This window comes from Centruroides sculpturatus, unplaced genomic scaffold (genome assembly GCF_000671375.1).
Source record: "Centruroides sculpturatus isolate CEXI.00-Female unplaced genomic scaffold, Cexi_2.0 scaffold1126, whole genome shotgun sequence".
Lineage (NCBI taxonomy): Eukaryota > Metazoa > Arthropoda > Arachnida > Scorpiones > Buthidae > Centruroides > Centruroides sculpturatus.
The window spans coordinates 169070-186600 of NW_019385768.1; the positions used below are offsets into that span (position 1 = coordinate 169070).

General features: G+C 28.4%; 2 protein-coding genes across 4 annotated transcripts; both read right to left on the reverse strand.

Annotated features, from left to right (window-relative positions):
* Nucleotides 1-1231: 1231 nt before the first annotated feature.
* Nucleotides 1232-3724, reverse strand: LOC111641944. 3 transcript variants are annotated; one of them, XR_002759496.1, is made up of 5 exons: nt 3615-3724; nt 2056-2468; nt 1904-1953; nt 1561-1665; nt 1232-1485 (listed from the first exon to the last, which is right to left on the reverse strand). XR_002759496.1 is itself a non-coding variant. In XM_023388200.1 (4 exons), the coding sequence occupies exons 1-4, from the start codon at nt 3662-3664 to the stop codon at nt 1462-1464; spliced, it is 537 nt and encodes a 178-aa protein (XP_023243968.1). In that variant the 5' UTR covers nt 3665-3724; the 3' UTR covers nt 1232-1461. The 3 variants fall into 3 exon arrangements, 1 of the variants encoding a protein (XP_023243968.1); XM_023388200.1 differs by lacking the exon at nt 1561-1665; XR_002759497.1 differs by lacking the exons at nt 1904-1953; nt 2056-2468 and having other exon boundaries at nt 3615-3722.
* A 2784-nt stretch (nt 3725-6508) lies between these two features.
* LOC111641942 (organic cation transporter protein-like) lies at nt 6509-17058 on the reverse strand. The gene is made up of 9 exons (XM_023388196.1): nt 16697-17058; nt 16530-16633; nt 13399-13553; nt 11675-11843; nt 11396-11543; nt 10239-10330; nt 7859-8073; nt 7604-7785; nt 6509-7207 (listed from the first exon to the last, which is right to left on the reverse strand). Exons 1-9 carry the CDS (start codon nt 17054-17056, stop codon nt 6956-6958), a joined length of 1677 nt encoding a protein of 558 aa, XP_023243964.1. The 5' UTR covers nt 17057-17058; the 3' UTR covers nt 6509-6955.
* Between the last annotated feature and the right edge of the window lie 473 nt (nt 17059-17531).

The window sequence follows — 17531 nt, forward strand, 5'->3', positions numbered from 1 at the left end:
ACTTTTTAAATCATATTTTAATTAAATTATAAAATATTTTACATTTTATACATAATTTTATAACAACAGATGTCGCCACTAAATGTGACCGGAAAAGTTAAGCAACTCGTTGCTGAATTTTTCTGTGACGATGCTTATTTTCTTGATTTATTATTACGGTTACAACCAAAACTTTCTATAGTTGTAGTGTGTCTAATGTGAACCGTATTCACATATTGAATCCTACTGTCGAATCTACTTTCAGTATTCTTATGCCACTACTTTTGAAAGATTCCTTTATTTAATGTTTTCGCTGAATTTTTCTTTTTAACCTGATTCCACTAATATTTTTATANATTTCTAACCATAAATAACATTATTTGTACATAAAATGGCAAAAATCTTAATTTTGAGGATAAAGATGAGGTTTATAAAAAGAAAAAAAAATTTAAATGCTAATAATTGGGAAAGACTTTAAAATCTTCATTAAGTTTGTCCCCACTTCGAGATACGACATATGTGTCTCTAATAGACAAACTTCCCAGCAAAGTCACAGCAGTTATTAAGCTTGAAAGTGGGCGAACAAAATGTGCCCCCCACATACTAGCATCTATTCATACAGGAAAACCCTTTTTTTTTTTTTTCATTTCTTAACGTTTCGAGGTCCCTTTTGCAGACGTCATTTTTTGACTTGTCTGCATATTTTTCCTCTGTTAGGCCTATATAGCAGTTGGAAAAGTAAAAATTGCTTTAAATTCAATTCAAAATATTGCCTCTTTTTTCTTATTAATTTTTTAATTTGGCAATGATGCTCATTTATTTAAAGGAAAATACGTATTGTTTTTTTAAATTAGTACAGCAGGAAATAATTCAATTTAAACATTTATCATTACAGAATTTTGACGTTCATTCTATGGGTTATTTACAAAAATGTTTTAAAATCAGTTGTTCAGTGAACACTGGTGGGCCCCTCTTGGTCAGTCTGGATGGGCCTCAGAGAGCGGGAAGAATTTAAAATACAAAAAAAGTCTTAAAAATTTATAGAACTACAAGTTTTTCAAATTGCAGCCCAATAAGACAACATAGAATGATTAAAATAACAAAAGTACAATTCCAATTACACCGTTACACTTTAAACTTTAATAAAAAAATTATTTAATATTTTCATTATTTCGTTTCTACAGTTAACGTAACACAGATAATGTTACATTAAAATTAAATTCAAATGTTATTTTATACGACAGTATTCAGTATTAATAAGTGGTGTAATTAAATATTATATATTAAAATATCAGATCAAAATCGTATTCTGTTTATAATTGTTTAATTTCTAGTTAAAATTTCGTGTAAGTAATGAAGAAAGTTACTTCGTAACATAACTAAATATTAATTTTATGTAAATTTTTTATTGCTAGTGTTTAAAGATTCCTTTGAAAGTTAGACGATTCTTCATAAAGTACATCTTTGAATAATTATGATGGTTCATTGTTGCTGCTGTAGATGGAACTAAAAAACATGTTTTAATTTATTATTGATTTATTTATATTATTTTATGAAATTATAAAAATAATAATTATTTACATTATATCCTGTTTTACGCGAGGGACCATCAGAAGCCATTCTCACGTTGTGGTTTCGGTTTCATTAGGTAATGTCAAGAGTTTCTGTTTTTATACAACTCGCATACTGTAAACACAAGACATTTTCTATGCTTTTGACTTATATAACTATTAATTTTTCTATACAATGAATTTCATAATAAAAATAGTAAGCTTGTGCATTAATAGTCAGAATTACTCTCATGCATCAAAATGTTATTCTAAACGTTCGTTATCCACGAAAACAAAAATTTTCGTATATCAACCTCGCATAAAATAAGATTCTGCTGTATTTATAAATAACTAAAATACGTTAAATTAATTACTTTTTCCTTTAGTTTCAATTCAAATTCTTCATCCGGGATTAACGTGTTTTCTTTTGTTTGTTGAGAGAATAATATTATTTATCAAACAGGTTTTTCATTGTTTGCATATTTTGAAAGATTTAAATCTAAATCTCCACTTGAAATTCTTTTACCTACTACAGACTCTTGAGTTTTTGTTCCCTCCTCGCATATATTCATAACTTCTGTTCGTATTTTGTTTTTATTTAATATAGGATAAGTTTCATTTGTTTGTTTATCTATATTTTCCAACTCTCTTGTAGGAGTCACGAGTTCATTGCTTGATTCTCCGTGGTTTTTAGCATAGTTTTCTTCAATACCTGATCCTTGTTGGAGATGACTTTCAAATTCTTTATCATACAAACAACTTGAACTATATATTACATTGATGGATTCTAAAAGACTGCTGAAATTTAATCCATCTATTGAAGATGAACCATCCGCATTGTTTCTATTGTAGCTTTCACACTGTGAATCCTCATTGCTTTTATTGTAACTTTCACACTGTGAATTCGCATTGTTTATATTGTAACTTTCATACTGTGAACTGTAATAATTAAATTACGGTAATATATATTTAGAAATATTCGAATTTTATGGCTGATGAAAATTATATATATTAAATAATTCAGAATCATTGTATTGATTTAGAATTGTTTAAATTATTTTGTTGGGTTGCGCTGGATGTCAAATATGTGCTAAATGATCACGTTTACGGACGTTTAAAAGAAAACTTGCGTAAAGAGCGTATTTCAATTAATGAAGACATTCAAAAACATTTATTTCAGTGACTCTGATAGCATCAAAAGATTTTTATGTAGCAATTTTTCAGAAACTAGCAAGTGAAGTGAATTAGGATTTTGACTGTTAATTAGAAATTAGCAAGTCAAAATCCCTATAAACTTTCAGACAACTGTCTAAATATTTATAGGGATTTTGGTGAAAAATAAGCATTGTATGTTACAATTTTTTTTTTTTTTTTCATTTTTCAGCAAATGTCTGATTGTAACCAAATTATCGATTTTCATTCGTATTAGGGATATATTTTTTTTCTAATTTTTTAAAAATGTATTAAAAGCTTTGTGTGATTTTTAATACTATTGCAAGAAAAACGATGTAAAATCCAACAACGAATAGAGTAATTTTTCCGATTACAATTTTCAAAATTGCGTGTGGAACCATGTGTTAGAATATTTTATTTTAAGAACTTTATATATAATTAATGGAAAAATGCTTAATTGTGAAGGTAGAGACGAGTTTACTTTTTATTTTTTAATGTAAATTCTAATAACTAATAAAATTTTTATTAAGTCCGACCCCACTTTAAATATAGCATGTGACCCCCTCTATTTTTAACCACCAAAATATAATCCACATAATACGCAAACCTCGCTGCAAAATTTCAGAAATTTTCGGCAAAAAGCACAGAAGTCATTAATCTTTAAATTAGGTGAGCAAAATCGTGCCTGTACACACTAACATCCATACATACAGAAAACAAAAACCCTTAATTTTTTTTTTTTTTTTTTTTTTTTTTTTTTCGTTTTACGACGTTTCGAGGTTCCCTGACACGTGAGTGCAAAGATATAAAAATCTTGGGAAGAGGTCAATTTTTGATCGATGCCATACGTTTCCTCTGTTATATAGGCCTATAACAACCGAGAAACTAAAACTAAATAATAAATGTACTAACCTTTTATGAAATTTAGAGCTAAATCTATTCCACCACGATTTCAATCCCATATTAGATTAATCTTAGTGAACAAATTTAGCTCCTGTAATAATTGACTAGAAATGTTTTAATAATACATTTTTATTTTTTGTTGTTAGGGCATTGTTTTTGTAATGATTAGAAATTCGGATATTATCTAAAAATAACGATTTCTTCTGTATATTTTCATAAGTTTATTCAGTTATTTAACAATTTTGGTAAAAATATTCATTTCGAAACATTACTTTTTCTCTCTTCAATCGTTCTCCACAATGTCCGAAATGTCGTTTATACTAAAACTAAAAGAAAACTTGATTTAATGCACATACAGAAGTTATTTATTCCTATATCTACTGGGCCAGGAATTCATTTTGTTTAACGTATATACTGGTACAATCTAAAGCCAATAATTCTCTTTAGATTATACGAATATATACATTTAATTTTGTCTTTCTCCTTCTCTACATCAAATTTTAATTGTTCGTCGATATGATTTACATAACTCACAATATTTTGTATAGATATTTTATTATTGTCATATAAAAGAAAACAATCATCAACGCATATTGTATAAAAGAGGATACACTCTAAATCATATATTTTTTCATTAATAGCATATATTTTAAGTTCCGTTAATTAACAGAAAACTTTACAAGTTAGAAACAGTAATCGAATTTTAAACTCCTAAAACAAATGTTTATTTTAAAAAATAAGTCTTAAAATTAAGTTATAGTAAAATATAACTTAAATATTTAACTTTTTCATTAAAAAAATCCTATCTTATAGAAATTTGTTAACATAAAGATAAATAGTACTTATACACATATACACATAACACACGCACATATATATACAGTATACGTATATTAACTATATAATAATTTTTATATTAAAAATAAAATATTTTATGTAATTTTAATTTCGATTTTTATACAATAAACTTATTAAAGAACATTTTCTAAAGTAATTCTCTTCATTCCACTTTCGTTAAAATGTCTTCTAGACGTTCATCATTCGATGGAATTGCTTTCAGGACATCGTTTTTAGACAAAATAACATTCAAGGTTTCATTTTTCATTTCAATATTTTTCTTGGATTTATAACTCGTTGGAAAATCTTTCAAAACTTTATTTTTTGTTTCGGGTAAGCATAAAATTATTGGAACACAAACAATGTTCAGTATACCCAATATCACAAAAGGTATTATCCATTGGCCTTTTGAATTCTAATAAAATTATAATCAATAATTAGAACATAAAGCATATAATATAATCATATCCTATAAAAATATATAGCTGATTATATAGCCTATATATAGTCATCTCTTTATTTATGTTTCTTCAATGCTCCAGTGCTCAATGATATTCTATTGTGAGATATACTTAAGTTTTAGGATTCATTCATTCAAACTATATATGGACCCGTGCAATAAATAGAAATTTAAATGTTCCTCCATTAAACGAATTTTTAAAATTAAAATTCCTTATTATCTTCTTGTAATAAATAATATACTATAAATTAAGAATTAATTATCATTTTAAACATATTTGCATGTATTTATTACAGATTTATTTTTCTGTACTTCTGTATAATATTCAAAGAATCATTGTATGACAATTTTTTTTTTTTTTTCATTTTTCAGCAAATGTCTGATTGTAACCAAATTATCGATTTTCATTCGTATTAGGGATATATTTTTTTTCTAATTTTTTAAAAATGTATTAAAAGCTTTGTGTGATTTTTAATACTATTGCAAGAAAAACGATGTAAAATCCAACAACGAATAGAGTAATTTTTCCGATTACAATTTTCAAAATTGCGTGTGGAACCATGTGTTAGAATATTTTATTTTAAGAACTTTATATATAATTAATGGAAAAATGCTTAATTGTGAAGGTAGAGACGAGTTTACTTTTTATTTTTTAATGTAAATTCTAATAACTAATAAAATTTTTATTAAGTCCGACCCCACTTTAAATATAGCATGTGACCCCCTCTATTTTTAACCACCAAAATATAATCCACATAATACGCAAACCTCGCTGCAAAATTTCAGAAATTTTCGGCAAAAAGCACAGAAGTCATTAATCTTTAAATTAGGTGAGCAAAATCGTGCCTGTACACACTAACATCCATACATACAGAAAACAAAAACCCTTAATTTTTTTTTTTTTTTTTTGCATTTTACGACGTTTCGAGGTTCCCTGACACGTGAGTGCAAAGATATAAAAATCTTGGGAAGAGGTCAATTTTTGATCGATGCCATACGTTTCCTCTGTTATATAGGCCTATAACAACCGAGAAACTAAAACTAAATAATAAATGTACTAACCTTTTATGAAATTTAGAGCTAAATCTATTCCACCACGATTTCAATCCCATATTAGATTAATCTTAGTGAACAAATTTAGCTCCTGTAATAATTGACTAGAAATGTTTTAATAATACATTTTTATTTTTTGTTGTTAGGGCATTGTTTTTGTAATGATTAGAAATTCGGATATTATCTAAAAATAACGATTTCTTCTGTATATTTTCATAAGTTTATTCAGTTATTTAACAATTTTGGTAAAAATATTCATTTCGAAACATTACTTTTTCTCTCTTCAATCGTTCTCCACAATGTCCGAAATGTCGTTTATACTAAAACTAAAAGAAAACTTGATTTAATGCACATACAGAAGTTATTTATTCCTATATCTACTGGGCCAGGAATTCATTTTGTTTAACGTATATACTGGTACAATCTAAAGCCAATAATTCTCTTTAGATTATACGAATATATACATTTAATTTTGTCTTTCTCCTTCTCTACATCAAATTTTAATTGTTCGTCGATATGATTTACATAACTCACAATATTTTGTATAGATATTTTATTATTGTCATATAAAAGAAAACAATCATCAACGCATATTGTATAAAAGAGGATACACTCTAAATCATATATTTTTTCATTAATAGCATATATTTTAAGTTCCGTTAATTAACAGAAAACTTTACAAGTTAGAAACAGTAATCGAATTTTAAACTCCTAAAACAAATGTTTATTTTAAAAAATAAGTCTTAAAATTAAGTTATAGTAAAATATAACTTAAATATTTAACTTTTTCATTAAAAAAATCCTATCTTATAGAAATTTGTTAACATAAAGATAAATAGTACTTATACACATATACACATAACACACGCACATATATATACAGTATACGTATATTAACTATATAATAATTTTTATATTAAAAATAAAATATTTTATGTAATTTTAATTTCGATTTTTATACAATAAACTTATTAAAGAACATTTTCTAAAGTAATTCTCTTCATTCCACTTTCGTTAAAATGTCTTCTAGACGTTCATCATTCGATGGAATTGCTTTCAGGACATCGTTTTTAGACAAAATAACATTCAAGGTTTCATTTTTCATTTCAATATTTTTCTTGGATTTATAACTCGTTGGAAAATCTTTCAAAACTTTATTTTTTGTTTCGGGTAAGCATAAAATTATTGGAACACAAACAATGTTCAGTATACCCAATATCACAAAAGGTATTATCCATTGGCCTTTTGAATTCTAATAAAATTATAATCAATAATTAGAACATAATGCATATAATATAATTATATCCTATGTATATATAAAAATATATAGCTGATATATATATATATATATATAGTCATCTCTTTATTTATGTTTCTTCAATGCTCCAATGCTGAAGGATATTCTATTGTAAGTTTTAGTATTCATTCATTCAAAATGTATGTGGACCCGTGCAATAAATAGAAATTTAAATTTTCCTCCATTAAACGAATTTTTAAAATTAAAATTCCTTATTATCTTCTTGTAATAAATAATATACTATAAATTAAGAATTAATTATCATTTTAAACATATTCGCATGTATTTATTACAGATTTATTTTTCTGTACTTCTGTACAATATTCAAAGAATAAACGAAATGTCACTTACAGCCTGGTTCAAGAAAGGTGCTAAAATGGCTCCGATTCCTCCTACCATACTGCAAGAACCAATTCCGACGTTTCGAACGACAGTCGGATATAACTCAGAAGTAAATATATACATTACTACGATAATTGTCGTATTAAATAATTTAGCTGTAACTATCAAAGCTGCTTTTAGCCAACTCAAATCTGTATAAATATTTCAAATATTTTAGTATAATTGTTTTTTTTTCCGTTTAATTTAAAGAATGTATGTACTTGCCATTTGGAACGGCCGTGGTTAGCAGCGATAGAACTCCAGTAAGTGAGAAAATAACTATCAAAAATGTCTTTCTTCCGGCACGAGTCGAAAAAATTTGTAGTAAAAATAATGCGACAAACTCCATTAATCCGAACAGGAATTGTAACAGATAGACATTTGTTCCCAAATTGCCAGTATTCAATATAAATCCATAAAATGTAAATAGTGAGACGATCCTAAAAAGAAAGAAATTAAATATGCAAAAATAAAAAAATTAATATCACAATATTTAAAAATATAGGCCTAGGGTATATACGGGGTGATTCACTTGTGGCATTCGGTAGTGTTTTACTCGGAAACAATTAGTGGTAGGAAGATGAAACTAATAACCAAGAAGAAACTGGCCTATATCTTGAAAACAGTTAAGTTTAAGAAAATATGATCTATTATAAAAGGTGTCTATTTTGCCGCTTACTATTCATATAATGGCTCGGAAGCGCCCCTTATAAAAAAAGAAACTTATTTTGTTCCGTATCTCAAAAATCACCATTTTCAAAGAAGGTCGTCCAAGGTCACCAAAATTGTTCCCGCCTGCTCTACAAACTTGATGATCATTTTCCTATCTTTAACGGTTTCCGAGAAAAAACTACTAAATGTCACCAGTAAATCACCCTATGTAATCCTTGTTGTTGTTAGTCTTAGTTCTTACTACCCCTTCCCAACCCAGCCTCACCAATTCCTACCCCTTCAAAAGCGTACGTCGGGCACACGTAGCTAGTATTTTATAAAATGTGAGATACAAATAATATATTGGTAACAAGCCCATGTACATTACATCATTCTCGAGATTAAAGAAAGACAGACAGACAGGCAAACGTACAACAATATGAATTTATAGGTCTACAATTTTTCAAATTGCAGCCTAATGAGAGAGACGAGACGGTCGATTCCCGAAGCTGTTAAGTATAGACTATATATATATAACCGTATCATTTAAACTTAGAATAAATAAAGATTATTTTTATTTGTAGTACGGTTTCACCCGATAATCGTATAAAATTAAAAAAGTAATACACCTTTAGGATAAATCAGTGTTATATCAGCACATGTAGTGAATAAATTCATTACCGACAATTAACATACAGTTACTTACAATACATTTAACTGTTAATGTAAATTATATTTATTTTCTACACATTTCTGTTATTAAAATAATCCAGTATTCTGTTTTATTACATATTATTCGTTGATAAATTATGTACACGTAGGATATACACACGAACTTTATACACGTAGCACTTGTCAAAATACACAGATATCTACTTATAGCCTACATCCAAGAGGATGAAATTACTTATTATAATTAGGAATCTAATTGAAATTGATAAGTTTTATCTTTAAAATGTTGAAATTTTTACTCGGATAATAAAAAATTCAACTAAAATTACGTGAATATAGACTCATAATACATTACAATTGGTGCACAGCGCAGTGTCAAGCGTGTGTATTTCGACATCTGTACTCCAAATTATTGTCTTTCATGCCATTTTCGCTGAGATATTCGGGGCGATTTTGATAGGTAAGTTTTGAATGTTTCGCAGTAATTGAAAATATAGTCTCATGGAAGGTAGGTAAATAATGAGAGAACCATAATATGCAAGTAAATTGAGTCTTGTGATGCTACGTGTAGAAACAATGTATAGTGATGGTCGGTTTTAGGTTGTATGTGAAACGTTTCTTCGTCCCTTTGCGTGTTAAGTTTGATTTGTTTGGAAATTAAAGGAAATGCTTAATTCGAAGGTATTTAACGAACAGTAATCTTGATCAGGTCGAGAAGTCCTAAGAAAAGTGGGTGAAAAAAAGAGCATATTAGAGACAATAAAAGGGCGAAAAGCTAATTGGATAAGACACGATTCGAGAGGAAGGCTTGTGGAATGTGGTTATGGAAGGAATGGTTGCAGGTGAAAAGAAACGAAGGAGAAGAATTAAAATGGTGGATGATTTAAAAGAGAGTAGTTATAAGGAGCTAAAGACAAAAGCGCAGGATAGACTAGCATGGAATAAGAGGTGGTGCACACCGGATCTGCTATAACTAGCAAAAAACTAAAGAAAGAGCATACTTGTTAGAAATTACTTGTCAAGTATTTGGAGCATGACGGTAACATACACGAAAGAAATTTAATTATAAAAAGACTACAGTATTGCCCAAACTCTATTTCGTACTTTTTGAGTACTTTTATACATTATCCTTAAACTATTATTTCTAAATTCATTGTCTAATATATGTTATTTAAATTGATTAGATATTATTTCATAAAAGAGAAACGTTCTTATTTATCCATAAATGGGAAATAAGACGAAGCGTATAAAAATAAATATATTTAAAATTAAGATATCTTACCAAATAAAATATTGTATGACAGTTAATTTTCTTAAATCAGTCTTTCGAAATAGATCAAAAAATGTATAATTTCGCATCACTTTCTCTTCCTCCTAAAAATAAATATATAACCTAATTAAAATAAAATGTACAGTAATCCCTCCATTTAGACCAGTAATTTAATAAATGGAGTCATGAAAGCTATTTAAAATAGGGATCTATTTCATATTCTCGCATACAGTATTTTACTCTAGTTAAAACTTTTCTGCCCCATTAAAAGTGTTTTTATGAAATATACGTCTACATAAGAGGTTACTGATAACAAAAAAAAACACATACACACAAACACTTTTTGATGTAAGTATATTTATTTCTCCATAAAGTTGATTATTTAAAATTTAATAAAATGCGGCGGCGAGTTACTTAACTTTCCCGGCAAGTTTGATGGTGCCATCTTTTATCATATTTTATTTTTAAAAATTTTATATTTTTAACTATTATAAAATGGCAAAAAGCTTAATTTTGAAGATAAGAATGGTTTTATTAAAAGATTGTAAATGCTAATAACCAGTAAAATCGTCAGTAAGTCTGGCCCTACTAGCGATACACGCGACCCCCTTTATCTCCCCAAACCCTCGACCGTTAATCACCAAAATTTAACAGCATCAATCTCCCTAATAAACGAACCTTTCGGTAAAATTTCAGATATTTTCGACAAAAACATAGGCGTTACGAAGCTTCAAAGAGGGTGAACAAAGTCGTGCCCTTCCCACACACACTAACTAAATTTTTTTTACATTTGTCAATGTTTCAATGTCCCCCCTGAGTCCAAAAATGCCAAAATTCGGGGGGATCTTTTCTAACCGATCGCCCTACTTTCTGTTATATAAGTTATAACAGCCGAGAAAGTAAAAGCTTTTCAATCACATTAAAGTGAATTGGCGTAAATGGGGAGATTCCTTTACATATTGTTGGATCCAGGTGTATTTTTAGTTCCGTTGGTCATCTCGTTAGTCTGGCGTAAAGCCACTCGGGCGGCACAGTTCGAAATGGATATTAATATACAGCTTAATTATAGCTCGCTATTGTTTTCATTACATTTCTATAATATTTAATTATCGATTTGCAAAATAATATAAATAATTTTCAATTTAATATATCAAACATTATAGACTTACCTTCTGTTTTTTATTTGCTAATCTATTAATATGAACATCTAAAGAATCTATGTCAATACCATTGATCTCTGTTATTTTTTTCACTAAACTTTCTACAACTGATATTTTACCACGGGTCAACAACCATCTCGGAGATTCCGGAAAAATTCTGTTAAATAATTTTATTATATATATTATATATTATTTTTATACATTATTTAATAATAAAGTTTACCAATTTTGATATATTAGAATTTAAATATTATATCGATAGAATTTTATTTAGTATGTAAAGTTTACCTCCAAAAGAATAGTAGTGGTAAGTAAGGAAGTGTACACGCAAGTTGTAGATAATGCCAATCTCTAAGTAACCACGCAATGCCAGGAATAACGACGTGCCCGATACTCCATCCTAACTGAAGAAATAACCCTGCACGTTCTCGATATTCAGGTCCAAGTGCTTCTGTTGCTATTATTTAATGAAATTTGATCAATTCATTAATATTAAAGTGAAAATGTCACACCTTCAGTATTTTACGGCATGTAAGGTCCGACTGGTACCCGTATCAATGATGACTGGACAGATTGAGGAACAACATTGAGGAGAGTCAGGGAAAATAGAGTAGACAAATGCAAATGAACAACAAATTTATCGTTTCGACATCATTTACTCGTATTTATTTGTTAATTAAGATATGTAATGTCCTAAACGACAAGAAAGAGGTCCTCAATACCACGACTGATCGATCTATAGGTTTAGTTCAGCCATGAGCAACTCGCCGTCCCCAAGGCTTTGGCAACGTAATTTTATATTCTTATTTTAGTATCTAATGTACAGGCGATAATAATGTATGGTTTAAAACCTACAATCCGTTAGAACATACTTTATAAAGCGGCTGCCGGAAAGCCTGCGAAGTTCCCTTGAGGCCCTAATCTAGACTAGATAAGTTCATCACTGCCTTAGATAAAAGCAAAATAACAACGAGCAACTATTTATTGTGACGTAGTCACAATACCGGGCTGCTATTTTTAAGCATATTTATTTAAGGTATGATCTCCGCTTGCCCCTGTACATCATACTTTTCCTGATAACAACAGTCATGCCAGTCATTTATGTAACTACTGTACGTTCTGGAAGAAATTTTTGAATTAAAGCACGTGACTTGTGTTTAGACCAAAAGTTCTTATAGAGTTCATCGGAGCCTCCTGACCCTAAGCTTTCCGCGTCTTGTCTCAACTTTCATCTATCTAACACCATTGTCGAGATTAAAGACGGACAAACAGACAGACGACAGTGGAAATTTGTCTACAAATTTTTTCAAATTTCAGCCCAAAACAGCAGGCTCATTAATACTAAACTAGTGACAACTAAGACATTATAATCCTTTAAGAGGAGGATTGTTGAAAATATTGCAAATTTTGCAAGAAATAGTCCACACTTTTCAAAATTTTGAAAGAATTGTGCTATTACTGGAAGAGTATTTTGCACTTCATCATAGAAATCACAACTATACAAAATTGAGCAATGAGAATGCACGATTCAAAACATCCACAGAGCCAATAGTACTTGTTAGTACGGCTTAAAGTGTGCTGTGGCAGAGTAAACAAACCAATAAATACTAAAACGAAACAATTAAGAAAAAAAATAATAATTAAAAATATGAAATTTTAGCTCAACATTCGTGATTTTTATTTAAAATGCTTTCATGTACAAAAAAAGACAACGTCTATCTAAAACAAAGCGTAAAATAAAATAAAAAATTAACTAAAAAAATTAAAATTAAAAAAAAACAATAATTAAAATAAAATTTCAAAGTTTGAAAAAAATTTTTAACTATTTTTTTAAATTAATTAAAATAATTTAAGAATTATTTTCTAATTTATTTTATTTTAGAACTTACATCTTTTCATTCAAAACATCATTCATTATATTACTTGTATTAATTTTAATACAGATATATATATTTTTTTAATTTTATATAATTTTTCCTAATTTAAAAGCTAGATATTTATTAAAACCTTACCAATTACGAAACTGGTAATAGAGCATCCCGAACTCCCTATGGACAAAAGAAATCGAAACAATGCAAATGCCCAATAATATGGAGAAATAATAGAAGCAATTCCAAATATTGAGTGAATGAGAATACATAAAAGTATCGCCGGTCGTCTTCCAAATCTGCAGAAATCAATATTATCAAATTATTCTCAAATCGAAATAAATATTCGTTTAATATAATCAATACCTTGTATTGATTATATTAAACGAATGGCCTATGTTATAATATAAAAATATTCGAAATAAAATAATTCTAACAGGAAACTATTAAATTGTATTTAATATTGAAGTATTTTTCGTAAGTTTTTTAAACTATTAATATATTACATATATTAAATGGATATATATCATTTGAATTGTTTTTTTTTAATCTTTGGTTTATATTAAAATGTACAGTACTTGAAATATTTTGATACATCTGAAATATAATATTTTTCAATTTCTTCCTCTATATTTAAGTAAAAACTACAAACATACATGAAAAATTGATTTAATGTTTACTTTTATATTTGAAGGAAACGTCTGTGTATCTGAATATTTTAAAACTTTTTACCAATATGGCCGACCGATGTCCGAGTGAATAAATAACATTACTAAACACACCGTGGGTTAACGCCCGACCAAAAGACTGGTAGCGAAGATTTTCCGCGTTTTCTTCACGTCTCAAACACCTAAATAGGGACCACTTTATCATAGAAGTCCTCATGGGAGTATCCCATCCATGGCATGTGTTGCATTGTCTTATGTCATCAATCCAATCCAATCCTCTCACCAATACGTACACAGTCCCATAGAAAAGTCTATTTATCGACTTAATAAATATTAGAAATTATCGACTTAATAAATATTAGAAATTAGTAATACTAAAGAATCTCTTTTATTTAAATTTAAAAATCACCAAAAGCTTTTCTTATAATTTCAATCGCATCGATATTTTCAATAATTACTGCCATTGTATTAATTTACTTTTATGGAAAAAAAAACGCATTTATAACTTAAAAGTGGACAAGCTATTTACTCTTCCAATAGATGAAGTGCAACTTTATTTCAACAAATACAAAGTTATTTTAATGTAACTACATATAATAATTGTAAAAAGGAATGAATCCTGTTTCAAGAGGCAACAAGGAAGGAGTTACAACAATTAGATAAAAATAGTTGAATAATAAAAACAGAATTATCACACATCGAAGTAGCTATAATTACCAAAATGCCAAAACAAGTTGGATTTTACATGTAGCGAACAGCTTATTTAGTGAGACAAATTATTGGACTGCAATTTAAAAAAATTGTACACCTATGAATTCCTACTTTCATCCGTCTGTCTTTCCTTAATCTGAAGAACAGAGTTAGATAGATGGAAGCTGAAACCAGATATGGAAAACATACGGGCAGGAGGCCCCGAATAATTATATATGATGTTATGATACAAACCAGAAAATATGTTATTGCAATTCAAACTTTTCCCCTGAAAGCAGTTAATAGATGATCGGCACGACTCTATTGTTAAAGGAAAAGTATGATGTACAGGGGCAAGCCACTACTAATTTGAGGTGGAGAGCATATATTTTAAATAGTCGAAGGATGAATCGCTTAACTTTACTATCACTCATTACATCTTTACATATTTTCAATCCTTATTTAGATTAATTTTCTTAGAATTTGTAGATATTGTAATGAATATATTGTCTTTGTTGAAAGATCTGACAGCTGTGGAAAAATAAACAAAAACTGCTGGTTTGGTCATTTTCACAAGATATGAAAGTGTTGGCCAAATTTTCAATGGCCAGATATTTTTAATTAGCTTGTGAAAACAACAATATTTATGGATCAATTACTAAAAGTATACGAAACTTTATATGCCTGTAATTATTATATTAGCATCGAAAACTGGACCTCGTATAGATCTTGGTTTATGCCTAAGATATAAGACAGCTATATATTGTATTTCTAAGTATGAAATTGTATTAAGTATAGAGTAGAATAGAGTAGTAATGGCTTTTACTCGTAGGTCATGTCAGTTCATAGATGCATTTTTCCCTACCTGCCAGCAAGAGATAAGTAAATTTAACTTTTCCACAAAAAGTTATTACATATATCATTAAATAAGCCATTGTGTAAATTTTTACATTCTTTTCATACAGAAATGAAATTACGTAATTAGAAATTTGGCTTTGTTTATGTAACATTAGGAAAACTTGGCGTGAATCTATTCATGTATAATTTTTTTCCTTAATTAATCAGTTATATATTTAGATTAGATTAACAGTATTAATCATTAATAATTATTTATATTTGATTAATATACAAGATTTAGATCATTTAAACATTCTGTTTAGAGATATCGTGCTGGATTTTTAACCATACCATTTATATTTAGCCTAAATATAGTTTCTAGTTTTATAACCAAGTAACGGGCCCATACAGATTTAATTTTAAGCAATTTTTATAAGTGTAAACAAACTAATTGCGTATCCCTGGTATAGAAAAATCTGCAAGTTTTTACAAATTTCACAAAGAATCAATAAAATATTTATTTATAAGAGTATATTTGTGTCATTACAACTATTAGAAATGTAAAGATGGCCTCTTCCATGCCCAGCAGGTGCAAGGATCGTCTCTCGATAAGTGTATGGGTTGCATTCTCCTGTGAGTATTAACCGTTTTCTTCTAATCACACTCTTTCGCTCTCACTCTCATACATTCAAACACGTGTCAGCGGTCGGGTTAGATGGAGCGAAAGCTATCAATCTACCAATACTAATTTTAAAAATTTTAATTACAAAAACGTAACTCTTCGTCTTAATTCTGCGCCAGGTCGAATTGATATGCCTCAATATGCGCGTGGCTGTTTAAATAAGACGGATATGTTGTAACCCTACTATCCCATACAGAACACTAGTCTTTAACACTGCAGACTACGTAAGTAGCTACGTCAATAAATCAATTAAAATAAGCAAAATTGATTTTTTATAGTGTAGGAACTACAAGCGTATCGATATTCGATATTTATATATCCATTCTTAATATAACTGTAATATTTTCTTATAGTTAATTGATAATTTACAATAGAAGTAATTTGATAATATTACTTACCTGTCTGATATGTGGCCAATGACAAATGCAGTTATGAAATAACCGAAAAAATGAACGGATCCGACAAACGATTCCAACCAGGAATAATTACAAACTAAATTCCACTATTTTCCAATAAAATAAACCAATTAATTGATAAAAAATTTACGATTAAAACGTTTACATACCTTTTCAGTAATGGTATCTCCATATTTTGAATGATCGAATTCCCAAGTAGAACAGGGAATAATGGATTGGTTCCAAGTAGCATTTCTCCCCAAATGTTTTTCATACATTTCGCATTTTCTAAATATTAATTCTCCTTCTACGATTTCGAATGGTATCGACTGATTCTTCCACATTTCGGTAGATACATTACTATATTCGTAGGGACTGGCACACCAATGGTCTATTTTTGGTATAATAAATGGCAAATTGAGATTGTTGAAAGCCAATAGCGCCGTTACGTACGAAAGAAAAGCAAATAACATTTTCTGCCATTTTCCAAATTTTCCGATGAGGTCGGTGATGTCTTCGATCTCTGTCATAATTGCCCTATCAATATTAAATCTTATTTATTATATTTAAGCGATAAATTGATATTATGTAAACATCTACTGAATAAATATAGTTGATTTATCTCCTTGTTTAGATTAACTCCTTTTCTTTTTATTTTTTGTTTCTTAAAGAATATTAATTTTTAAAATTAATTCATATTTTCATACCAGTTTTAGTCTATAAATTGATTTAATACAGAATTCGCTAATCGACTAGAAATAATCTTGATAAATCAAAGATCATTCCAAACTGAAAGCTGTAATTTAATATTTAAATTTCCTATCGTGTATACTTTGTATAGACGTAATAAGTAAAACAAATTAAAAATTGCCCTATTTGCTATTCTATCATTTATAACTTTAAATAAAATTTATGTGCTAATTGCGTTTTCTGTGTTTGATATCGTATCTTATTAATCTCGATAGTTTTACTGCTTATTAATAATTTATTAACTGTATTATTATT